The sequence below is a fragment of the Mustela lutreola genome, chromosome 3 (assembly GCF_030435805.1).
Source record: "Mustela lutreola isolate mMusLut2 chromosome 3, mMusLut2.pri, whole genome shotgun sequence".
Classification (NCBI taxonomy): domain Eukaryota; kingdom Metazoa; phylum Chordata; class Mammalia; order Carnivora; family Mustelidae; genus Mustela; species Mustela lutreola.
The window spans coordinates 155,213,539-155,239,791 of record NC_081292.1 but is presented as its reverse complement, the minus strand read 5'-3'; the positions used below and the strand labels follow the sequence as shown (position 1 = coordinate 155,239,791).

Here is a 26,253-nt window from a genome sequence, read left to right as displayed (position 1 = left end):
GTAGTTTAATATTTACTACTAAATATTAGTTTACTATTAAGTAGGAAACTTAATAGAGAATATAAAATAACAGTTCAGAGTCTCATTTTTTGGGTCAAATCCAATTTCATTATATAAATCCTTTTTCAAAAAATTAAAGCTGCTTTTCTGTAAAATAACCCCAAAACAATGATCTTATTTTCTATATACCTAATTTTCCAGAGCTTTTTCATGTGGTATAGCTTCTTAAATGCCCATAAGAACTCTATATCTGAATTTTCATGTGACCATTTGCATTTTTTTAGCAATACTTTTTTTTTTTTTTTTTTTTTTTTTTTTTTTTGGGCGAGAGACACAGTAAGAATGCGGGTGGAGGGTGGAGGGAGCAGGGAGAGGGAGAGAGAATCTTAAGCAGTCTCCACAGCCACACGGAGCAGATATGGGGCTCAATTTCATGACCCGGAGATCATGACCTGAGCCAGAATCACGAGTTGGTTGCTTAACTGACTAAGCTGTCTGGGAGCCCCTGCCCCGCATTTGCTTTTTCTAGGAAGGTAATTCCAAGTTTCTGTTTCTGTTCTACAAAAATATAGAAAACTTGATTTCATATAATCTATTGGCAAATGTAGTTTCTGAGTGGAGAGGTAGGCTACTAAAGATTTGACATAGATTGAACTTTCTTTTTTCTCCCCTGTGAAGGATGATCTAAGCTTAGTGTTCTTCTTAAGAGGATGAGGCTTTGATTATGAGTTGTCCTGTAGCTGGCGGGTGGCCCCCAGGGCTAACCGTTGGATAGCCTTAGCCTCAAGTTTAGAAGCCCTTTATTCACATCTGCAATCATGGATCTGGAAAGTAGAATCTGAATTTCTCTACCCTCTGGTGAAGACTCCTCTGGCTTGTAGACAGATGCCTTGTTCCTGTGTCCTCAAATGGCAAGAGAGATAGCAAGCTCTCTGGTACTTCTTATAAGGACACTAATCCCATCATAAGGGCCCCACCCCCTGATGTCAGTTAAAACTAATTATCTCTCAAGGGCCCCATCTCAAATACCATCACATGGGGGTTTAAAGCTTCAACATAGGAATATTCAACCCATAGCACTGTCATACTGTATTTCATTGATTAAAAAACATATCCGGGGCGCCTGGGTGGCTCAGTGGTTTAAGCCGCTGCCTTCAGCTCAGGTTGTGATCTCAGGGTGCTGGGATCGAGTCCCGCATCAGCCTCTCTGCTCAGCGGGGAGCCTGCTTCCCTCTGTCTCTCTCTGTCTGCCTCTCCATCTACTTGTGATTTCTGTCAAATAAATAAATAAATAAAATCTTAAAAAAAAAAAAATAAAACATATCCTATTTCATGTACCTCTGAGGAAGAAAGAACTGTCAATTAACGGACAGTACTTTATTACTTTAAATGTTTGACTTACTGAAGATTTCCTTTCTTTAGAGTTATTTTTATGTATCTCAATATTTTTCATTAAACAAGGAAATTAGGGGCGCTTGGGTGGCACAGTTGGTTGGGCGTCCAGTTCTTGGTTTCAGCTTGGGTCATTATCTCGGGGTCATGGCATTGAGCCCCGCCTTGGACTCCATGCTTGGCACGGGATCTGCTTGGGATTCTTGCTCCCTATCCTTCCCTTCCTGCCTCTGTGCTCGTACACATGCACTCTCTCTCAAATAAATAAATAAATCTTAAAAAGAAAAAGCTGGAGGAAAATATAAACAGGTTTGTTAAAGCATTTCTGATTTCTATTCAGAGCCTAATTCTTCTTTTTTTTGACCTAGTTGGCCATATCCATTTTTCTCTGCACTACATTGACACCATCCTTTCATGATCTCAAAGGAGATTTTAATGGAAAGCTTTCAGATAAACTCCAGGGTTCATTTTTCTTCCACAGTTGGCCCTAAGTGATTTGTTGACTGAAACCTGGAAAGAGCTAAAATTGTCCCTCGACCAGATGTGACAGCCCAGGTTTGCAGTCAGCGGCTGTGAGGTTGCAGTCATTGCCTGGCTGATGCCGGTTTTTAAAGATGCCGTCAGCTAGTATATACATTTCGGTTTTAGAGAAGGTAAGGTGAGAATCAACATGGGTCTTTGAATCTGTGCCCAATATAATATGTGCTCATTTGTAGAAAATTTGGAAAATATTAATAAGAATAAAGAAAAAAGCCCCAGGATATTCTTTGTCTTTTGCTTTATCCTTTTTGATGTCATTAGTCTTTGATAAATGCCTAATATTTTATTGTACTATAATGAATGATTTTGTGTGGGTATGATTTTTTCATTCATTAAAAAAAAAGCCTCTGGAAAATAGGTACCTGTGTACAAATCTCTGATTATTTTAATAGAATGTTTCTAGGCAAGGAATTAATAATGAAAACAAACTTTTCAGAAGCTTGTGGTACCTCTTGCCAGATTGTTTCCCAGAGGGATTGTGTGGTCACCTGTGTAAGCAGTGTGTGAGTGTGCCTGCTTGCCTGACTCTTACTAGTTTTGGGTGTTTGTAGATTTTAATAATTTTTGCTGATTTTGTAGGTCCCAGCATATATTTGTTTTTAATTAGCATTTCTTTGAGATTGGTAGACCTCTTAAATATTCAGTGCCCATTTATAGTTTCTCCTCGTTGTCTTTATATGACCTTGAACAACATGGGGGTTAGAGGCACTGACCACCCTCCTCCATACCCATCCATACCCAAAAAGTCAAGTATAACTTTTAACTCTCCAGAACATAATAGCCTCTTGTCGACCGGAAGCCTTCCCAATAACATAAATAGTCACCTGACACATTTTATATATTTATTATATACTGTATTCTTACAAAAGAGTAAGCTAGAGAGAAGAAATGTAAAAATAAGAGAAAATACGTTTGCTATATTGCACAGTATTAACTGGAAAAGTTCTGCATCTAAATGGGCCTGTGTAGTTCACACCTGTGTTGTTCCAGGGTCAACTGCACATTTTTTTCCGTTTCAGTCTGGTTCTTCCCTTACCCTGGTATGGCCCCTGGTGCATAGTAGTGGGATTTCCTTATAAAGTCACTCATTGGGAATTTTTATTGAAGTTACTAAAACGTGCCTGTGTTCCATGGGTAGAAGTGTCTCAGGTGTTAAAATTTCAGGTTTGTGTTGAGCCTGCTGGTCTGATGGCTTCTATTTAAGAAATTTATAGAGAAACCAAAATGAAGGCATAAAACCCACTCAAAATGAGTCATCAGATTTTCTACAGTACTTGGTGAGTTTCTGCCTCTGTACACAAAAAGTCTCAGTCCCTCCTGACACCTGGCTTCTGGTGAGTTGCTCCCAGCCGGCAGGGATAGTTCCAGATAGCTAAGCATCTCCTTAATAACTTTTGCTGTATTCTTTCTTTTGAAAGAGAGAGAGAGAGAGAGCAGGGGGAGTGGCAGGCAGAGGGAGGAACAGGCTGCTTGCTGAGCAAGGATCCTGAAGCAATACTCAGTCCTAGGACCCTAGGATTGTGACCTGAGCCAAAGGTAGACGCTTAACTGACTGAGCCATCCAGGTGCCCCAAACTGCTGTAGTCTTAAGTGTAAATATTTTGGTCCATGGTTCATAATCTTAGATTGTTAGATGGAGGGATTCTTTTTTAAACTAAGGTAAAGTAATGGAATTAAAGGATTTAGATCAAGAAGAGTTTTACAAATTGAGTTCAGTGTTTTCATTTTCTTTCTTTTTTTTTTCTTTTAAAGATTTTATTTATTTGAGAGAGAGAGAGAGAGAGAGAGAGAGAGAGAGCATGAGCTGGGGCAGGGGGTGGGCAGAAGGACACGGAGAGGGAGAAACTGGCCCCCTGTTGAGTGGGGAGCCTGGCCAACGGTCTCCCGACCCCAGGACCCTGTGATCAAGAGTTGGATGCTTAATCTACTGAGCCACCTAGGTGTCCCAGTGTCTTCATTTTTTTTTTTTTTTAAGATTTTATTTATTTGAGACACAGAGAGAGATAGTACAAGGGGGGATGGGGGAGGAGGGCAGAAGGAGTGGAAGTAGACTTCCCGCTGAGCAAGGAGCCCAACATGGGCCTCCATCCCAGAACCCTGGGATCATGACCTGAGCTGAAGGCAGCCGCTCAACCGACTGAGCCACCCAGGTGCCCCAGTGTCTTCATTTCTTGAGGAAAATTAGAAAAGAGGCATTTATCAACTGCCCAACGTTATATAGCTAGTTAAAGCAAAAATGGGATCAAAGTATAGTTTCTGACTTCAGACGAGTTCAGTTTCTACTATGTCTCTGGATAGCTCCCATTATTTTTTTTTATTTCTAGCACTGAATAAATATAAAGGAAAAGCTATCCCTGAGATAGAAGGCAGTAGATTTACTTTATAACTTTTCTCTCCAAGAAAAGTGATTTCTACCCTGTCCCAGCCCCAAAGGGTTATTTCTGAGTTTCTTTTTTTTTTTTTTTTTTTAAGATTTTATTTATTTACTTGAGAGAGAGACAGTGAGAGAGAGCATGAACGAGGAGAAGGTCAGAGAGAGAAGCAGACTCCCCATGGAGCTGGGAGCCTGATGCGGGACTCGATCCCAGGACTCCAGGATCATGACCTGAGCCGAAGGCAGTCGTCCAACCAACTGAGCCACCCAGGCGTCCCTATTTCTGAGTTTCTTATATGGTCTTTACCAAGACTCAGTAACTGAGTAGTAGCTCTTCTTTTTCTATAACTTCCCCCCCCCCCCAAGATTTTATTATCTGCAAGAGAGTGAGCAAAAGAGAGAGAGAGAGAGAACAAAGCTGGCTGGGAGGCAGAGGGAGAATCAGACTCCCTGCTGAGCAGGGAGCCTGATGATGGCTCCACACGGGGGCTCCAGGATCATGACCTGAGCTGAAGGCAGACAACCAACTGACTGAGCCACCCAGGTGCAACCTTTTTTTATATCTTAAGGACCATTTCTGCTTGGTGTCTTTGAGATTACAAACCCATCCTTTTTTGTTTTTGTAAAACCATTTAAGCACCATAAATGTAAATAGTTAAATATACAATTATTAGAAAAAGAAAGAAAGCTAGGATGCTTGGGTGGCTCAGTCAGTTGGGCGTCTTCCTTCAGCTCAGGTCATGATCCTGGAGTCCCGGGACTGAGTCCCATGTCGGGCTCCCTGCTCGGTGGGGAGCCTGCTTCTTCCTCTGGCCCTCTGCCCGCTCGCTCATGCTCCTCTCTCTCAAATAAATAAAATCTTAAAAAAAAAAAAAGCTATATAATGGCATTAGAAATAGGTACATTGCTATTTCTTCTCTGCTTTCCTTTTTGCCTCTAAAGGCAATTAATGTTTCTTATTTGATCTTTCCAGATATTTTCTGTGTATATGCATGCATATGTACACACATGCATAGGTCCTTAAAATGCACAGATTTACACTGTTTTATTTTGTAAATTTGATTGCAGTTTTAGACATTTTTCATATTAGCACACACTGATAGGTTTTTCAAAATTTGCTTAATATTATATTGGACAGATAGCTCATAATTTATTTCATTATTCTCCTATTGATCGTTGGTTAACAAGTTGGTTCATTTACAATCTTCCTAGATTTTTGTCAAATTGCCCTTCAGAAAGGTGGCATTAAATTGCCAATTCCATTTTCAGTATATGAGAATACATATTTACACACTTAACACCACTGGTTATAATCAAATTATTTCATCTTTGCAATGTGGTAGGCAAAAATTGTATCTCATTGTTTTAATTAAGTAATTCTTCAGAATGAATTCAAATGCATTTTTATTTTTTATTTTATTTTTTTTTTAAGATTTTTTATTTATTTATTTGACAGAGAGAAATCACAAGCAGTCGGAGAGGCAGGCAGAGAGAGAGGGAAGCAGGCTCCTGGCTGAGCAGAGAGCCCGATGCGGGACTCGATCCCAGGACCCTGAGATCATGACCTGAGCCGAAGGCAGCGGCTTAACCCACTGAGCCACCCAGGCGTCCCTCAAATGCATTTTTATGTTTATTGGCCGTGTGAAATCTTATTGCCTGGATTTGTAGCCTGATGCCATAGTTTACCAGCTGTGTGAAAATGAGCAAATTACTTAAACTTTCTGTGCCTCATGGGTCACTTATGAGGATTAAAAGAGTTAATATTTATAAAGTGCTTAAATCTATGCTTGATGCAACATATATATTATATAAGTATTTATCAGAGAGATTTAAATTTGTTTCTCTGTCCTGCCTATATGCTTACCTATTTTTTGTTGTTGTTGTTGAGTTTAGGATCTGTTTTAATATTCTTTAATATTCATTTTAATATTCTTTAATATTTATTTTAAGGAATGCATTTAAGTGGTTAACCATTAATTGTTTACCAGCTAGAGTTCTAAGCAAATCACACATGTAATGTTTAATTTTGAATTATAAAACCTAAAAAGATTCATGTATATTTCATCTTCATTTTTGGTAGGATTAAGTGAGAGATTTTGTTTTAATTCTGTACTTTCAGTGTTGAAAACTGAGAGGTTACACATCATTCTTTCAGGGAGGTCAGCTCTCTTTCCCTGCTTTGTAGGAGAGTTTTGATGCTGCTAATCTTATTAAACCTCTTAAAGCTACATCCTTAGCTCTAAGATTATGAAGATCAGAGATTCTGGAGTTTCCTCCCCCTCCATCCATTACATGGTTTCCATGGTTATTGGACTCCCCAAACAGTACTTCAGATCCCGTCTGACTTCATGGAAACAGCATCTTAAAGATGAACGAGCAGTCTGCTGGCTTGGCGTCAGGAAACTTGTTCCTGAAGGTCCAGTTTGATATAGCTGCTGGCTCCTTTAGAACAAGTGTTTCGTTTTTCTGAATTTCTGTTTTCTTGCCTATAAAATGAAGGTAATAGGGGCGCCTGGGTGGCTCAGGGGTTAAAGCCTCTGCCTTCGGCTCAGGTCATGATCCCGGGGTCCTGGGATCGAGCCCCACGTCGGGCTCTCTGCTCAGCAGGGAGCCTGCTTCCTCCTCTCTCTCTGCCTGCCTCTCTGCCTACCTGTGATCTCTGTCTGTCAAATAAATAAGTAAAATCTTAAAAAAAAATGAAGGTAATAATCTGCCATACAATAATGATAAAGGTCAAATGAAATGAAGGTTTTGTTTGTGTTTGTATTTTTTGTTTTTGTTTTGTTTTGTTTTGTTTTAATTAAGGGGAATTTGTTTCACTTTTACCACATGATATCCTTGGTTTGGGGAAATGCCTGTCAAGTAAGGAAATCAGATACACTCCTGTAAATATTTAAATTTATATCAGGAACTTTTGATACCCAGATGTTTTGAGGGAGGGGTGAGATCTCTTTTTCTTCCTCAAACATAGTAGAGAAGCTAGGAAGTGAACCCTCTGGGAGATAATAGGGCAGCACTGATGCAACTTTTTCTTTGAGTATTTACTATGAGTATTTACTATGAGTTTGAGTATTTACTATGTATCCATATGCTAGATGCCTGTAAATAGTTAGCCCACATAATCAATAGCTTATTAGTAGAGATTAAAGAGCTAGTTTAATTACTGTGCAGTTACTCACAGTAACTTTGAGTTACAGTGAGGTAACTCAGCTGGGATGGCAGAGCCAAGACTTGAACCCGTTTGTCTGTCTCCAAAGCCGGTGTCCTCTGTAATGTATCAGCCAGAAGCTATGTAAGCTTCTGTATCCGCAACACGGGGTTAATGACAGTTTCTCTCTCCTTGGGTGGTTGGTAGTCCTGAGGATCCTGTGAGTTACAGGGCTTAGAACAGTGCCTGGACCATCGTAAGCATTTTACATTTGCTCTTACTATGACTGATAGCACTTTCTGTGTCATTTGGACTCTTCCCTGCTACACCCCTCTTTTGATCCCTTTAGGCTTTAGTGAATGGCAGTGTCTTGGATAGTTTTGTTTCCTTGCCTGTGTGGCAGACACAACTTAGCCATTTCATCTGGTGCGGACAGAGGAGAGCCATGGTGAGGAGTCTGGCCTTAGCAGAGTGCTGTGGGGGCAATTGCTGTGAGCAGTCTGGGATGGCATGTGCTGCCTGGGCAGGGAAGGGGAAAAGAAAAGGTTTAAGCCCCTAACACAAGGATCCACCACCAGAAGGCCTTGGTATCTAAGAAGATGTGTGTGTACTCGAAGATGCGGTGCCTGTGTGATCTGGTGTTCTCCTTGTCTTCGTCAGAATGGGCTTTCGCATAGTTGTCCAGTGCATGGATTCCTAAACCTGGCTGCTTCCCCGAGAGCTTTGTGAGTCAAATTCCCACCTGCAGTGGGAGTTTGTAGTGCTTTTTGAATGGTTAGCCAGGTTTGAGAACCATTAGGATGCTGTGCAGGGCCGGCCTCAGCCAGCCATGGCAGAAGTACATATATGTGACTGGGAGAACTCCTGGTCTCAAGAAGGAGCTCCCCCATTATCTTGTCAACCCTGTTCTTGGCAGCCCTCCAGAGGTGAACTGGAAGTACAGAAATGCAGCTCTACAAGGAGCTGAGTGACAAGGGTTCCATTCTAGAAATAACCAGGGACAGGGTTTCATCAAAGCAATTTGTCAGTATGTTTTATTTGGTTCTTGTATTTATTGTTGATTCCTCATCAATATTTGCATATTCTCATGCTTCCAAGTTAATACAGAAGTGATAGCTATTGAATATAATTTTGATGCTTAATTGACATACAATGTTATAGAAACTGTTGCAGGAGTGCATTTCCCAGAGCCATGCTCAGAGAATGAATGGAGTAATGCACATTCCATTTTATATTTGAGAAGTCATGATTAGAGTGGAATGTTAATATGGTTAGTTGTGGTGAGACAATATTGACATTGTTGCTAAGATATCGTACCAGACATGTCATTGAGGCTGCTGTTTTGAAAACTGAGCAATGCTGCCTTTTTCCCTCTCTCCTCCTCTGTGGTGCTAGTGGAGTAGGAATATAGCAAAAAAAAAAAAATAGATGCAGAAAATGTAGTCTTCTCATTCTCTCTCTCCACTCCCTGCCCCCCAGTACAGGCCTAGGAAGGATCTTGTTAAACAGCCGCATGACCACAATTGACTTAGTCTGCTTTTTTCTAGAATGTGTGCTGAATTGGTTATATAGCATTTTTAACATGTGTTTGTGGGGAGGAAACTTTCAGTGCTGCCTAGAAACTTGGAGGTATTTCCCCCTAAATGTTTATAGGTCCCATTTCCCTTCTAAGGAGTTGAAATAAGATAAATGGTAGAAGCTCCCTCTTGTCCTTCTTTTCTCTTGTAATGAGGCCTGTTGGCAGCAGCATTGCGGGTGGGATTGCCAGAGTTTGGATTCGAGTAGTTAGTGAGGGGGTGATGTGCTGGTTTTGGCATTGTTCTAAAAGTCTTTTTCCCTTCCACTTATTTTTCCACCCCCAAAATGTCATCGTGTCCAATGTGACAGAATGTTCCCGATGATTACCATTCAGAGAAACATGACTCGCTAAATTATCTGTGGATGACGATCAGAATTTCTTAAGCACCTAACAGCATTCCGTGCTTGGTATGCACCTTGGTCAGGGGACCCACCGTTACAAAGGCAAACCAGTGTGCAGCCATGATGAAGAGCTCGGACAGTGGCTCAGACTACCTCGGTTCAAATCCAGATCTATCACTTGTGGGCTGTGGGGCCCCGGGCAGCTTACTTAGCTTCCCTAGGCATTAGTTTTCTCATCTGTAGCCCAGGGACAATGACAGCAAATGGAACAGGGTGAAAAAATAAAATATAAAATATAAAAATTAAATATAAAATATAAAAATTTTATATAAATATAAAATATAAAATAAAAAATATAAAAATAAGCTAATATATGTAAAGTGCTTATTAGCTAGGTCTGGTGTAGCATGTAAGGCTTTACTACTAACTTGATCACCCTCATTATTATTTGGACAGATACATTTGGTGAACATACATTTATATTTAGAATAGAGAACTCAGTGGAGGTCCTGATGTGTTACTTGGGTACTTGCTTTAACATGAAATTCAAGGGTAAGTGGGCTCCAGCAATCGTAGGGGGCTGAACGTGTAACTGAGGTAGAGAATGCCTTTAGGAGTCAGATATTCAGTCTCTGGGGCCGCCACCTTGCAGGCCCAGAGCCCCATTCACATGGATGTGAGACAGCACAGTGGCAGCATGGTGGTCCTATCCTCATCATTCTTAACATCACACCCAAGATCTACAGAAAAAGGAGAGTTTTCTGTGTTGTAAGAAGTTATATTCAGGGGGTGCCTGGGTGGCTCAGTGGGTTAAAGCCACTGCCTTCGGCTCGGGTCATGATCCCAGGGTCCTGGGATCGAGCCCCGCATCAGGCTCCCTGCTCAGCGGGGAGCCTGCTTCCTCCTCTCTCTCTGCCTGCCTCTCTGCCTCCTTGTGATCTCTGCCTGTCAAATAAGTAAATAAAATCTTAAAAAAAAAAAAATCTTAAAAAAAAAAAGTCATATTCAGGATGTTGTTTTTGAGAAAGGTCATTTATTTTAAAGATTTTCTTTATTTGAGAGAGAGAGGGAACGAGCATGAGCAGTGGGAGGGGCAGAGGGAGAAGCAGACTTCTCCCTGAGCAAGGGAGCCTGACACTGGGCTCCATCCCAGGACCTCAAGATCACGACCTGAGCTGAAGGCAGACACTTAACCTACTGAGCCACCCAGCCACCTCAGGAGAGTTTAATGTTAAGGAGTGATTGGTTATAGATTGAAAGTTGTAAGCAGAGAAGTCAGGCATGTAGATAGAGCTGGAGCAGGGCGGTTCCTTTGTATGTTGCATACAGTACTATGTACTACTTTGTATAGTAGCCAGTGTAGTACTACAGACAGTGTACATAGAATAAGGAACTAGATCTTGAGCCACACAGTGACGATAAGAGGAAGCCAGTCCAGACCTTCACTGTGAGAGCAGTCAGTAAAGCAGACCATTCAGTGTCTGTAAGCCCTGGGGAAGAGATGACTATGGACAGTTTGAGCTACACAGACAAAGGCAAGTCTCAACCAGGTGGATGAGTAGACACATTTGGAGATGCCTAGATAAAGGAAAGGTGAATCCTCCTTCCTGAGGAAGGGGCTTCATGAGAGTGATAACTTGGCAGGTGTCCAATGGAGGGGATTGCTGGGAAACCTCCCAGTGTAGAAAGAAATGGATACAAATGTCTCAAATAAATGTTTAATGGAAAATAAAGCATGTTTTCTTCTAAAATATTCTCATTATGAAAATGTCAGAACATATGTCAAACCAAAAATGTAAAAGGGAACAACGGTTGCTGTTTCCACCCCCATAAGAATAACCATCAACATTTATTGAACCTCCTTCTAGCTTTTAGTTATATATATTTTCCTATTGTCATCACATATACAAGACTGTGTATACTGGCTTAAATGTTTCTTCCATATATCTTTAAAAATGTTGATCATCTGATAAACTCAAATTTTCCTTTTTTGTAATTTTGGTTCTTTGGCAGTGAAGATGGTGGTTGTGGTGTTCTGTGCTCTTCTGCTTCTTTAGAGGTTGGGGCGGGGGGTGGGACTTGTGGGAGAGCTTTTTCTGCCCAGTGTCACAACCATTGCAAAAAATGTTAGCCATTGTTTGCAGTTCTGGCACAGGGCACTATTTTTTTAAGAGGTTGCCAGATAAGGTAAGAGATTGTTTCTGCACTATGGAGTGAAGGATATGGTTCAAAAACCACATTTCCTGAATGAGAAGGGAGTGGAAGCAGAAGAGGGACAGTTGAGTGAAGTGTTTGAAGACTGGGCTTGGGATATAGTTTATAGCCCTCCCCCCTTTGTCCCCTTAATGATAACGTCTTCACTGTTGAAAAGTTAATTTTGGTTCTTAAGAGACTTTTTTATTTTTTCAAGGAGGATAAATGGGCTGGGTATTTTCTGAACCTTTGAATATATGAGACTGTTTTTTGGTTGATATTATACTTAATAGAAAACTGGGTGTGGTTTTTATAAGGTTTGGTCTCTCTATTCCCTTCAAATTTTGTAGGTGTTGCTTTCCACCTCTGGTATTGGTACTAGAGAGGAGAAGTGTTGTGGGTTGAATTGTGTCTCTCCCCACCCCCCAAAAGATGTTGAAGTTCTAACCCTCAGTGCCTGTGCAGGTGCCCTTATTTGGAAGTAGGGTCTTCATAGATGTAACAGAGGTAAAATGAGGTCATACCGGGTTAGCGGGGGCCCTAATTTACTAGGACCGCCCTTAGAAGAAAAGCATAGACACTGGGGACGATGCCATGTGATGACAGAGGCAGAGATTAGAGTGATGTATCTACAAACCAAAGATAACAGGCAGTGCCACAAACCAAGAGAGGCATGAGTTCGATTCTCTCCTGGAGCCTTTAGAGAGGGACTGGCCCTGTTGGACACCTTAATTGTGGACTCAAAGCCTCCAGATGTGGGGCAGAATAACCTTCTGTTGTTTAAGCCACTCAGGGTGTGGTATGCTGTTACAGTAGCCTGAGGACCAAGATAGATCAGTTGGGTTCTTGTTTCTTTGAAAATCTGTCATTTTGCAGCCCATCAATTTTTTTTAACTCTGTATTTACCTGGATTTTTATGGTTAAGAAAATATTATCAACCTAGTTTTGCCAGGATAAGTCCAGGTATAACTACAGTCCATAGTTCATCCTATGCCAGGATGAACACCAGGTGTGTTCCCTTCAGGGACACAGCCCAGGGTATGGGGAGTCCTTTTTATCTGCATACTTTAATTAAAAATAAAAGATTTGTTTTTAGGTTTTGAAATGATCATGTCCTCATTTCTTCTCAGAAACACCTTTTGTTTTTCCTGTCTGTAATCTTAAGTTACTAACATGTTGACCACGCGTCTCTGCATCTGGGGAGACTTCTTCAAGCTTGTTCTTCATCATGGAGTCAATATTCTCTAGTGTGAATTCTACTCTTCCATGCCTGGAATGTGGATCATAATCTGGTGACAGCTTTTTAAATTCCTTGCTTTTCTTCCCTTATTTTTTTTTTTAAAGATTTTATTTATTCATTTGACAGATAGAGATCACAAGTAGGCGGAGAGGCAGGCAGAGAGAGAAGGAAGCAGGCTCCCCGATGAGCAGAGAGCCCGATGCGGGGCTTGATCCCAGGACCCTGGGATCATGACCGGAGCTGAAGGCAGAGGCTTTAACCCACTGAGCCACCCAGGCGCCCCTCTTCCCTTATTTTTAATCTGAGTCTGGTATATAGAGAAAATAAGAAAGAAACGCAACGCATGAAGGATCTAGAAGGCCATGTTCTTCTGTATTCTTTTGAGGATGCCATGCCTTTCATGGAATGAATTCTTCTGCCTTTTTTCTTTTGAGTCTTCAGATAGATACTCCCTTTCTTCTCTCTCATAAGCTGTGTGTTTTCTCATTCTCCCACCATTTATTACTTCAGTTTTGAGGGGGAGGCTTTTTATCAGAGAGATAGAGTCTAGTCAGCCCTATTTTACCCACATGGATCTGTTGCTTCCCGCTGGTGGGCGTGGGGTGAAGACAGGAGTGGACGCCTGGGTGAGGGCCCAGATCGCTCCCTGACCCAGTGGGCTAAGTGCACTTAGGCCCTCAGTTGTTGCCCTGTTGTTACCCTTAACATTATTGGGAATTCTTTCCTTTTCTGGCACTCCCTTATCTTTCCATATGCTTTTTGCATTTATGAGTTTTTCTTTTACTTTGTAGTTACAAGTATCTTATCGGGATCTTGGGAGACGTTTTGCTAGCAGCTTTAAAGGAAACAGGATTTTCTGCTTTTATCACCTTTAGCCTACCACCACCCCACCCACTGCACTCCTGGCTGCTCCCCGTTTTCCTTGTACCCCCATATTCCTTGGTCCTGTCCTGCGTCATTCCTAGCCTTTGCAGTCCCTGCTTTCCTCCTACCCTCTCTAGAGCCTGTTTAGCCTGTCTTTCCCTCTTCCTGCCCTCTCCCTGGTAGACATCCGGATGACTCTGTGTATGCCACAACCACAGGCATGCCCACACTCCCCCACCAGCGGTGGAGATGCCCTGGACTGGAAGTGAGCCCAAATGCAGGGTGGGCAGAGGAGAAATGGAGCGTGTGCCTATACAGAGCCCATCCATGATGGGGAGGGGGGCATGAGTGCTCAGTGAGACTGAGAACCCCACCTCCTTTGGATTAGGGTGTCCTAGTGCTTTCCCTGTACTGCGTCCACTTCAGCCATAGAAAATAAACTCACCACCTGGCAGTCAGCCCCCCACGCCAGTACTTTGAATGGTCTTTGTGGGATTGATCTTTTTTTCACCCATTTGCCAAGTCAGGCCATAGTGGATGACCCATTTAGACTTAAGATCTTTGTATCTAGACATTGCAGTCCTAGGGAATGCAAATTTAAAATATTTACAGGAAACATAGGCACACATAAAATGTGAACTGTGTAAAAGCGTAACCCTCCCATTCACGCTCCTTCTCGGTGCACTTCCTTTCCCAGAAGCAGCCACTGCTGCCAGTTCCTGTGTGTCTTTCTAGAGACCCTCCGCTCACGTACAACTGTTTATGTTTACATTTTTCATATATACATAAGGATACAGTGTATATGCACGTGTGTATACAGAGAGGCATACATAAGCACACACGCACACACACTATGTATGTTGTATTTTAATCATCTGTATGATGGAGTTTCCTTTTTCATCTCTCTCACCTATCTTTGGAGAGGGGCATAAATATTATTTGTCTGCCTTGCTGCCTTGGTGGTTCTCAGCCCTGGCCAGGCCTGAGAGGCACTCAGCGAAGAGAGTTGCCGGTGCCTGAGCCACACCCCAGCGCTGCTCTGACAGCCTCCCTGGGTCCGGCGGCTTCCCTGTGTGCGGGGCCTGGGAACTGTGGCTTTGGGAGCGAGCGGCAGGCCTGGCAGATCTGCCCACTCTGCGTGGGGGTGTTCCACAGGGCTCGGGGCCCTGAGTACCCCTGATGAGGCAATGGGGAGTAAAGGATTCCATGCAGACATCAGCTTGCTTTTGATGCAAGCGGCCCACTCCTTTATTCTTCACCTGAGGCAGGCTGAGTGGCAAGCTTCTTGGTTGGATGGGGTGGGAGCGGCACTCAGTGCCTCCACCCTGGGCAGAGAGAGCAGGCCCAAAGGCTGCAGGAGTCAAAGGAACTTAGAACGCAAAGGAAGAGGAGAAGAAACTGTTTCAGGTGCTTGGTGACTAAACATCTATCTCGGATCCACTTCGCTTGTATGGTGACAGCATAAGGTGTGACTGACGGAAAGAAAATTAACGATCTGGGCCCTGGTGCCTCCCAAATGGAATGATCCAGGAATGCTGTGGAGCTAATTAACCAGCCGGCACGAAACGTGAAAATAGATGAGGGAACAGGTTTCTTCTCACGGTGGCCTGGTACTGCGTATAGACCTATAAATACTATTTTTGGTATTCCCTATTAAGTATTCAAAATGATGTAATGTTGAAAGACCTAGCTCAGTAGCCCTTTTTCAGGGTAGCAGAATGGATTCTGGATTGGACCTTCTGGGTTCAGACTCTGCTTTTGCCGTTGGCCAGTGTCCGTGAACAGGATACCCGGTGCTTTCTGTGTGGTGGTCTCGTTGTCAGAGAAGCATGAAAACAATACCCACTTTCAAGGTCCTTGTGAGGATAGGAGATAATGGGTATAAAGTGCCTTGAACCCTGTCCTAACGCATAGTACTCCAAGGAAAGCATTTATTGTGTTGAAATACCGCCCCTCCCCCCCAGGGGCTTAGGGGTGGACATGTTTGAGGCTTTGTATCTTTTTTTTTAATTAAGATTTTATTTATTTTATTAATTAGAGTGCAGAAGCACATGAGCAGGGGCAGGGGAGAGGGAGAAGCAGGCTCCCTGCCGACCACGGAGCCCGAGACAGGGACTCCAAGACCCTGGGATCATGACCTGAGCTGAAGGCAGATGCTTAATCCAATGAGACACTCAGGTGCTCTGAGGTCTTGGTATTTTTTAAGCTTAGAAACCCTTTCCTGGTGACTTGCTTAAAGGAGAATTTTGACAATAAGAGATCAAATGCTTGTCTCTTTCCCCATTACCTGGGTCAGGGCAAAGTACATTTAGTTCTCTAAGCACTGAAAATTGAGAGTAAAATTGTGAGGTACACAGTATTTACTGATCTCCATTTAGAATCTGGTTGGTGGGTTTTTGAAGGCAAATGGATAAACTTGTCCCATTAACCAGGTTTTTCTACACTGGGGGAGGGTGGGAGTTCGCTGCTTTGTTGCCTCTTGGCAGTGTTGAGTCTTAGTCACGATTCTGAATAATGTTCTGGAAAACTATTTTCTTGGATACATTTATCTTAGCTCTCTTTTTGGAAATGTACATTAACAATCAGTAGCTCTGGCTGGTTACTTGGGGGAAGATCCTGTAAGACATAAAACAGCGTAAAATGTTTTCAGTTGCAGAGAGGCCTTCCAGAGGCTCCCGGAATGATACTTGGGTCTTGTGGGAGGAAATCTTTTCCAATTTTCTAGGTTTCTGTAAATCTATATGAGTTATGTGGTTATAAAACCTTATGATGGGAAATGTGTTTGGGAAACATGAATGTGCTCCCAAGCAGGGACTGCACAAAAGATGCCCTAACACATTTAATGCCCCAGTTAAATGTATTGCACAAGTCTCGTTTTCTGGAACGGGATAAACAGAACATCCTTTCTTTCTATTCTGAGCTTCTGTCCCCCTCCCCTCTCCACCTAGTCACTTCAATGGCACAATAAATGGAAATCTTATTTCCTGCATCTGCAGACCTATTTACCTGAATGTCTAAGCTCCCCCTTGCCTTTCTCAGGTCTGTTCTTTCTGAAATGTGATTTTGCTTTCATCTCCCTAGCTTCTTTGCCCTCTTTTTTTTTTTTTTTTTTTTTTAAAGCTTTCTCTAATCCTGCACTCCATTTACTTTAATCTGTAACGTTGGACATTGCCATGCTGCATAGACACCTTTAAACATTCATCATCTCCCAGATTTGCATTTTCTTCCATTATGAACTTAAATCCTTTTTCACAGTCTGTACCAGTGAAAAAAAATTTAAAATAAAGAACTATTATCAAAAGCCATTTCTGCAGTTTAAAATGCCTTATTGGATGGCTTTATCCTTTGATAATTCCATTATCTTTGTAAACTATGACTTGAATTTATAGTATGTGCATATGTATGTGTGTAGTTATATTTATGACACATGGGAAGAACCTTATGCCCCTATGCCCTTTATGGTCTTTTACTTTCGGAACTCAAAGAAGTGATTTTAAAATAAGAAAAGTACGTGTGTGGGTGTGTATGACAGCGGCTGTACATGACCTGCAAAGCCTAATCCTTAAAAGCAAAATGTTCTGACCCTTTAAAGATGTCTTAATTTAAAATCATGTCTGTTTTGGGGACCTCCATTTTTTTTGAAATAAAGTCCTTGAATGTGTAGAGCAGTGTGAGCTGGCCAGTTGCGGGAATTGAGAAAGGAGGTCATTCTAGGTATGTGGCCCCTGCTCCCAATAGTTAACCTCCACGTCCCAGCTTCCTGTCTGTGAAGCAGTCTGATTGGACTTGGATGTTCTCTGAGACTGAAGGCACGTTGGGGATCCATTAGTGTTCCATGGGAAACACCTGCTGGTGGGACCGGAGGCAGCCCAGCAGATCTTGGGTAGTTGATAACATGATTTTCCTACTCTGGAGAGGACACCTCGGCCTACCACGGCTGGCATTTCTGCCATACCAATCAGAAGGGTGATCCGAGTGTTATCTCATCACTTAATGGAGGAGGGAAGAAAATAGGTCACAGTTCAAAGAACACCAGCGCTAAGGGGACTGTGCTCACAGTGCCGGTTTTTTCAGTGAAATGGTTTTAATTCTTCTCGAAATCTCCTGGAGCATCTGCTGAGGAATGTTAAGTCAGCCAGAGAATTTCTGGTGTCCTGTTGCCCAGAACCCATGTTGGATAACTCTCGTGGATGCCCCTGAGAGATTTTCGCTCTCTGCCACTGGCGTCGTCTGCGTCCTTGTGTTGCTCTTGGATTTTTGTTGACCTGAACGCCTTAGCTCGCGTGAAGTTAAAGCACCAGGCTCCAGGATGCCGCCTCCGGCTTCTAGGCTGCCGGCTCACCCCACTCATTTCATGTTGCCTATTCATAGGTAAAACTTCTCTTCCAGCTCTGTGCCTTTCTAATAAAAGGGAGCTGGAAGTTCGGGGTCTTTCACTTTGAAAAACAAAGCAACAGGACAGCATGTTTGGGACTGATATTATGGTAAGATGTCAAAGTAAACTTGAAATAGAAATCCTTCCTTCCCGAGCCCCAACTCCAAGTGTCGTTTTATTACAGACCACATAAAATCACAGTGTCAGAGTGCAGCTGTTCCGGAGGCTGGAGGTCCTCATGGTTACGGCCTGCTTTGGAAACATCCTCACCATACTTGGAGTTAATGAAAATATTTGCTTTGCTTGATATAAACAAAGTTTATGGGCAGAATTTGTAATTAGATAACTCTCTAATTTTTTTTTACCCTTCATTCCCCAGTTTTTTGCTTGTATCACATTGGAGAATACTAAGTATTTAAGAAAATAAACCTTTTTTCAGTAACAAGGTTTACTGTTTTTTTCTGGTGTTGACATAATAGATATATTTCTCCCTAATTTTGTTGTGTCCCCACAAATTAAGGGGCTTGAAGTCTGATTTGGGGTTTGCTTTTTTTTTTTTTTTTTTTTAAAGATTTATTTGTCAGTGAGAGAGCACACAAGCAGAGAGAGAAGCAGGCTCCCTGCTGAGCAGGGAGCCCAGTATGGGACTCAATTCTAGGACCCTGAGATCATGACCTGAGCCGAAGGCAGATGCTTAATCAACAGAGCCCCCCAGGTGTCTCGGGTTTGTTGTTGTTGTTACAGGTTGGAAATAGTTGTGTGTGAGTAGGGAAGATGGTACCTTGTCACAGCACCTGCTCCTCTCAGGCCAGTCTAGCTGTTGAACTAGCAGGTCTATGATTTAGATAGTATGAGGACAGCCACAGGGCAAACCACACGGGTAACTCTTCGAGGTGCCCCCCACCTCCTCTGTACATACCTTTTGGGGCTGTGGCCTCCGTGCTTTCTAAGTTCTTCTCCATCTCCTAGTGTTCCTTGCCAGATATCCAAGACATCAGGCAACCAGGCACCATTCTTGTAGGCATAGCGCCTGCTTGCATTCCCTCCATGAGCCCAGTGTGGTGGTGGTCATGTGTTCCAGAGACTGGACCAGAGAAGACTGCTCTCCTTCCCTCTGCTTTCTCAAATCTCCTCAGTGTGCAGCTTGCTCAGCCCCAGAGGGAGTTTGCATTACAGTGTACCCGCAGCTGTGCCTTAAGTTCCCTTCCATAGACAGAGATCACCAGAGAAACAGCCGGGAAACCTCGTGTCCTGGCTCAAGACCTCAAGGAGGTAGTTTTAAAGGATTTCTGGCTGATCTCCAGGGGTGTAAGAGCAGCTCTGGGGGCCTGGCCATTGGTGGTGACTTCTTACAGTGCAGATCAGGAAGCAGGGCAAGCGAGGGTTATAGGAGGACCAGACTGGGGCCCTGCTGCTGTTCACATAGATTCAGGATGTAAGGATTTCCACTAATTCCAGCTTCCTTCCCCCAGGAACAGAACGTTTGTGTGGATGTTCTTGTTTTTGAAAATTCTAGTGAGGGTTTCCTGATAATTCTGTTTATTTTTTCAAATACCAGTCGCTTGGACATTTAGTGATAAATCTTTAATTTCCCAGGTCTGTTAAAACCTATTAAAGCAGGTGTCTAGGTGGCTCAGCTGGTTAAGCGACTGCCTTTAGCTCAGGTCATGATCTTGGAGTCCCGGGATTGAGTTCCCTGTTGGGCTCCCCGCTTGGTGGGGAGCCTGCTTCTCCCTCTGACTTACCCCTCTTTTGCTCTCTCTCTCTGTCATTCTCTCTCAAATAAATAAAAATAAAATCTTAAAAACAAACAAACAAACAAACAAACAACAAAAACCCTTCAGGCATAGCTGGCCCAGGGGAAACTCAAATGACCTTTCTGATGTTGCAAACTTACCTATTGTGGGACCCATGGCTTTTCCATTCACAGCTCTGCTGGTTCTGAGTTGCCTTTGAAAGCCAGGCATGAGCCTGTCTGCCTGTTTTAACCCCAGCCTCACCCCCCATCTGTGCACGGGGTGACTACTTATTTTACCATACCTCCCAACATGGTGAATGAGCACAGCGACACAATTTGAACTTGAGAGTTTAGGTCACGTCTCTTTTGAGTCTTGCACACAAAGACCGACAAAAATTGAGCTTCCGATTCAAATCCAAGCCTTGGTTTTTCAGAGTCAGGAAGGTCTGGTAAGGACCAGTTGGTTAGTAGTTAGCAGAGAGACTAGTTTGCTTATGAAAAGCTTCCCGTGTTTTTTCCAGCTCTGCTGTATATAAAATTAGAGCTTGTAGGGGCGCCTGGGTGGCTCAGTGGGTTAAGCCGCTGCCTTCGGCTCAGGTCATGATCTCAGGGTCCTGGGATCGAGCCCCGCATCGGGCTCTCTGCTCGTCAGGGAGCCTGTATCTCCCTCTCTCTCTGCTTGCCTCTCTGCCTACTTGTGATCTCTGTCTGTCAAACAAATAAATAAAATCTTAAAAAAAAAAAAAATTAGAGCTTGTAGATGTTTTCATCATCAGGGTAAAGGTTTACCTTCCCTCCTCACCCAGCCTCAGTTGCTTCTTAGTGTACTCAGGAGGGGAAGAAGGGATGGATAGGGGAGGAGCAATAGAGGAGAGCTTCTTATCAGAATGCTTGAGGACCAGCTGTATCTTTTCCAGAGAGGCTGATCTTAGCCAACATACTCTTCCTTTTGTCCTCTCTATACTGTAATTGTGTCCTCTGTATTTTGTCATTGGATCTGCTTACACTAGAGTATCTAATTTCATGATAGTAAGCTTGTTTGTCCTTAAGTTCACTTGGGGCTGAATTCCAGGGAGAACCTGCTTCATCAGTGAATCCTGTTTCCAGTCCCATGACTAAGAGTTGGGCTGGTTGAGTTGTAGGAAGGTGGTTGCTGTGCTGTGGGGATTGTGGTGTGGATCTGATGAGAGAAGAGGTCTATGGTACTGGGGAGGAATGTTGAAGTTGGGAGACTCTCCCTTGGGTTCTCTTATTGGAGAGAAGTGGCGGGAAGCCAGGGAGTTCTGGAAAGCATCTGGGTGTTTGAATCTATTCTATGATACCTATGTAAGATCCCCTCCCTTACTTGAGCTAAAATCATAGTTTCTTTCTTTTTTTTTTTTTATAAAGATTTTATTAATTTATTTATCAGATAGAGGGAGAGAGAGCACGAGCTTAACCAACTGAGCCACCCAGGCGTCCCGAAATCATAGTTTCTTATGGATCATTCATACTTGGTCTTAATCTAATCTTAAGGGACGCCTGGGTGGCTCAGTCGGTTAAGCATCCAACTCTTGATTTCAGGTCAGGTTATAACCACACGATCCTAGGAATGAGTCCGGCATCAGGCTCTGTGCCCAGCAGGCAGGAAGTCTGCTTGAGATCTGTTCCCCTCCCTGCTCGTGTACTCTCTCAAAAAAATAAGTCTTAAAAAAAAAAAAAATCTAATCTCGGGGTGCATGGGTGGCTCAGTTGGATAAACGTCTGCCTTCGGCTCAAGTCATGGTTCCAGGGTCCTGGGATCGAGCCCCTCATTGGGCTCCCTACTCAGCGGGGGGTCTGCTTCTCTCTCTCTCCCTGCTCTTGCTCTCTCTTGCTACCTCTGTCTCTCTCAAATAAGTAAATAAAATCTTAAAAAATATATATAATCTCAGATTGGTGGCTTTCTGGACCCATTGTTAGGAGTAAAACTGGGCTAGTTGATAGAATACAGAAAAGGGTATGAGGTATGGAGTTCATTGATACCTGAGTGGTGCAACTTGAATTTTCTCTCACATGATAAAAAGTCCTCTAAGAATGGTAAAAAAAAAAAAAAAAAAAAGAAAGAAAGAAAGAAAGAAAAAACTACTAAGGAAAACAACATACACATAAGACATATGGGAATTACATTCCAAGGATGTAGTTCTTAGGAATTGACCTATAATTGATGATCTAAATTCAGGTTTTTCTCTCTTCACTCCAGGAGGTGACTTTGGTCCAGAGACGTCCCCCCAAGTCCTGCCCTCTGGCCATGGTGGCGACTTTTCCGTGAGCAGCCTCCCTGTAGCAGAGGACACCTACAGGGTGAGCTTGGCCAAAGGTGTCTCCATGTCTCTGCCTTCATCACCTCTGCTGCCTCGACAGTCTCACTCAGTGCAATCAAGATCAAATAAAAAATCTCCAGGTAACTGAACAACCAAACAGCACCCAAACTAGTTTGGTTATAGATGTAATGCTTTTATTGAAATGAAGCAAAACTGGTGCTTATAAGGAATTTTCTGGGAAGTTGTTTGCTTTGTTACAGTAATTTCTGGAAGAAGAAAATCTTAAAAAAGAAAGTTATGATTTGAATACACTCATTTCTTTAGTTCAGCCTGTGTATAAACTTTTGATTGCTAAGGCTAGACTTTTATAAATATTCAAGATCTTGTTATCAATATTGATGTTAATCATTGGTCTTGTTTTCTTGGTCATGAATTTGGGAATGCTATAATCTAAACTCACTGTGGTACATTTAAAAGTTCTGGATTTTGGCAAGGGTTATCTGACAACAGTTCATTTATTACTGCCTAGTGTTACAAACTGATGTCCTTTCTTTGATTACATCACCCAGCCCTGGAACAATTATAAATTTTTTTAAAATTCAGACTTATAAAGGGGTGGGAGCAAGGGTCTTACAGATTACTTGTTTTAAAGTATTGTGGCTTCCCTCATCATGACCAAGTTTTTGCACTTAACATTACCAGTGAAAACCAAATGTTACTTAACTTTGAGAGGTTATGGTTCAGATGTGAGGAAAGCCTTCTGGAAACCTGCAATCATGAGCATTCCTCTGATGTTTTAGGTTTGCTGAGCATTTGTTTAGTGAGGGCAGTATAGTTTGGGGCCTTTGTTGACCATATGGGGGGGTGGAGGGGGTAAGGATTCTTCTCACATACACATAAATGAATTTGGAATTGGTCTAAAATGTGTCCTGGGGCTATAAAATTGGAATCTGTTTTTCTGGTTTCCTAAGTATTTGTATTACTTGACACGTGATAGGCATGATTTCTGAATCTTTTAGCGGATATTTGCAGTTTGTGTGGTGACAAAATTTAGAAGGCAAACCTTGAGGCTCTGAATGTTAGAAATGGTGCTATGAATTGGTAAGTGTCCAAAACACTTTATTGTTCTAGAGCTTTCTTATTTTGGACAGCATTGTTTACAATCCAGTCATTAGCTGGAACTTGGAAACCCTTTTGGTATGAAGCAATTTCCTGTGCCAAGGAATTTGACCTGTTTATCAGTATTTGGGGAAATTCCTGGAATGTCCTTCTTTCTCTTTGCCGTTCCCCACCACTATATCTTTTGGTCAAATTTCTTTCCTTCTTTCAAATTGTGGTTCCCACACTGCCTTTCTCGATGGTTACCCCATTGGAGTTATCTTCTCCCTACAAATTGTGCACAGCATTTTACTTTTTCCTTTATCAGCCCTGTCATTTGTTCTTTTCCCGTTGAGTCAGTGTTTTTTATGTGTAGCCTGTGTCTGATGGGCATGGATAGGCATGATGGCTTCTTTGAGTATACTTCATCTATAAAAACCGATAAGAGAATTCTGAACCTCTCTGGATTTTATTCATTTGAGAGAGAGAGAGTGTGTGAGAGAGCATGAGCAGGGGGGAGGGGGAGAAGCTGGTTCAGTAAGCCAGACATGGGGCTCGATCCCAAGACCTTGAGATCATGCTCTGAGCCGAGGGCAGACTCTTTACCCCTGGGATCATGACCTGAGCCAAAGGCACACAGATGCTTAACTGAATAAGCCACCCAGGTGCCCCCTATCTGGATTCTTAGGGGACCTTGGTTGAGGGTAATGCAAGTGCTAAGTGCAGAGATTTGACCTTTGGTAGAATTTGCTCTCCTATAGTCTGTGTGATGCAGCTTGGGCCTTAGGTCTGGTGAGACTACCTAAGAGCCTAGGAATATGTATTTCAGAGAGAATTTTATTAATGTTATTATTATTATTATTTTAAAGATTTTATTTATTTATTTGACAGAAAGAGAGAGATCACAAGTAGGCAGAGGCAGGCAGGGGTGGGGCATGCGGGGGGTGGGGTTTGGGGGGGGGGGGACAGTTTCCCTGCTGAGCAGAGAGCCGATGTGGGAGTTGATCCCAGGACCCTGAGATCATGACCTGAGCCGAAGGCAGAGGCTTTAACCCACTGAGCCACCCAGGGACCTGGGAATTTTATTATTAACAGATGTTTGTTTTAGTGGGACTTGAATCTTTTTAATCTTTAACTTGATTTTTGCAGCTCTGTTGAGATACACAACTATAACTTGTAAGTTTAAGGTGTAACACATAATGATCTTATGTGCGTGTGTATATGGCAAAATGGTGACAGTGAGGTTAGCACATCCATCCTCTCATAGCTACAGTGTGTTTATTTTGTGAGGTGTTAGTGGGCTGCTAAGTAGTGATGAATGTCATGGTGAATACGGAAAGGATGGCTATCCTGAAGGTTCTCAGAGGTCACAGGCTCTCACGCCCCAGAAGGCCCTGAGGACGCCTGACCAAATTTGGTATTTTAGTTTTGAGAAAATATTGTATAGTTTGATTCTCTCCATAGGAATAAAATTTGTTTCTGCTGAATTCTTTGCGAGGCAAGGCCTTATGAACAGAAGGGAGTAGTTGTGTGACATTCAAACTTTTAATGGATCGAAGAGAATATTCTCCATATTAGATGCTTTGGGTCCAAATTAAATACACTAAGCAGATCCTTCTCTAACGGAGCCATGTTTGTGCTTCGCCCAAATTTGTGCAGCAAATTCGTGTCTCACAGTGGTGATTTGCCTTCATTATCTTGGCAATTTTAATTCAAAAGGGAAGCTAAGGGCAGATATGCTTGCTTAAAAATGGCAGTGACTCAGAGTACAACAGACAATAAAACAATGTTTTTCCACAATGTCTAATGCTCATAGGTTTCTGTTTAAGCCATATTGTTAGAAACGTATCCAGAGACCGAGTGTTCTACCTGCCTGTAAAATTAGTTGGCATATGGTTGTGAACGTGCATTGGATTTAAAAATAGCCATCTATTTAAAAAGCTCACACTGTTGTTGCTAATGATACAGTAAATACGGTGTGCGTGCTGTGCCCACAGGCACTGAGCCCTCCCCCCTGCCTTCCCCTTACACCTGCCCGGCTGGGCTTCAGGATCTTGTCATCATTCAGAACCAGCTCTGAATTACAGAGATGACTTCTGTTCTCATTTGTATGATAAGACCCTTTTCTCTCTCTTTTGTTTAAGAAGGTGCATTTAAAAAAAAAAAAAAAAAGTAAGAAAATCTAAACCTGTTTTACTTGTTTGGATAGAAACTCTTCACTAATTGATGCTAATCAAGAAACTGTCAGGGACTGAAACTTCTAGCAAAGGTCAAAGACTATAAACCCCTATAATAGGCACTCCAAGTAGCCTGTTTTAATGAAAGCTTGTATTTTAATACAATAGGTGATTAGCTCTTGAGCCATGGGAACTTTGGGCCAGAGACAATTTCATTAACCTTGCAATAATGTGACCCTGCATTTTTCATGGTTGAGTTTCTTACATTCCACTCATATTGCTCGGTAATATTATTTGCTCTCATACTACCTTGTTCCATATAGTTATATTTTTTCACTTGTTAGTCTGAAGATGCAGTTTTGGGGTTTTGTTTCAATTTATTTCCCCCCTGGAATGGAAACTGCATTTGCTGGTAAAGAAAACAAGGGCCAGTATCCATTATAGTCCTGTGGTGATTGCAAGCTTTTTGGATTAAGAAATCATTAATATTTGTAATGTATCCTTTTGTCTTCCAGAGAAAACAAAGCCCATTTCCTGTGGTTTATTTATTAGTAATATCATTAGTTACTTTATATTTGGATTATATTTCCCAGATCACTTTGGGCCCATTATGCAACACTCCAAAGGTAGGGCATGAACGGGAAGCACGCTTTTAAAATACTCTGATGGGGTACAGCAGTAGAGGGTGGAAAGTGGGGGATACTGCTTTTTTCATCTGTGCTTGTGTGGCAGGACTTGCTGGTGCCAGCCCTTTCACTCGGTTCCAGGTCCATTTCTTGCTGTAGCCATTTTGGAAACCACCCTGGCTGGCTGTTTCTTTAAGAGAGGAACCTCCAAGTTGACAGACTGTGAAGTGGAAGTCATTCTGCCCTTTGATTCTTGGACCATAAGTTAATTGTCTGTCCAGGCCCT

General features: G+C 42.5%; 1 protein-coding gene across 9 annotated transcripts in view; it reads left to right on the top strand.

The window, feature by feature from the left end:
* TANC1 (tetratricopeptide repeat, ankyrin repeat and coiled-coil containing 1) overlaps nt 1-26,253 on the top strand; it is a 230,649-nt gene that overhangs the window by 84,372 nt on the left and 120,024 nt on the right. For all 9 annotated transcript variants that reach the window (XM_059167244.1, XM_059167243.1, XM_059167240.1 and 6 more), the window contains exon 3: nt 22,006-22,206. In XM_059167244.1, the coding sequence (XP_059023227.1) occupies nt 22,006-22,206 (201 nt within the window). The remainder of the gene's footprint in view (nt 1-22,005; nt 22,207-26,253) is intronic.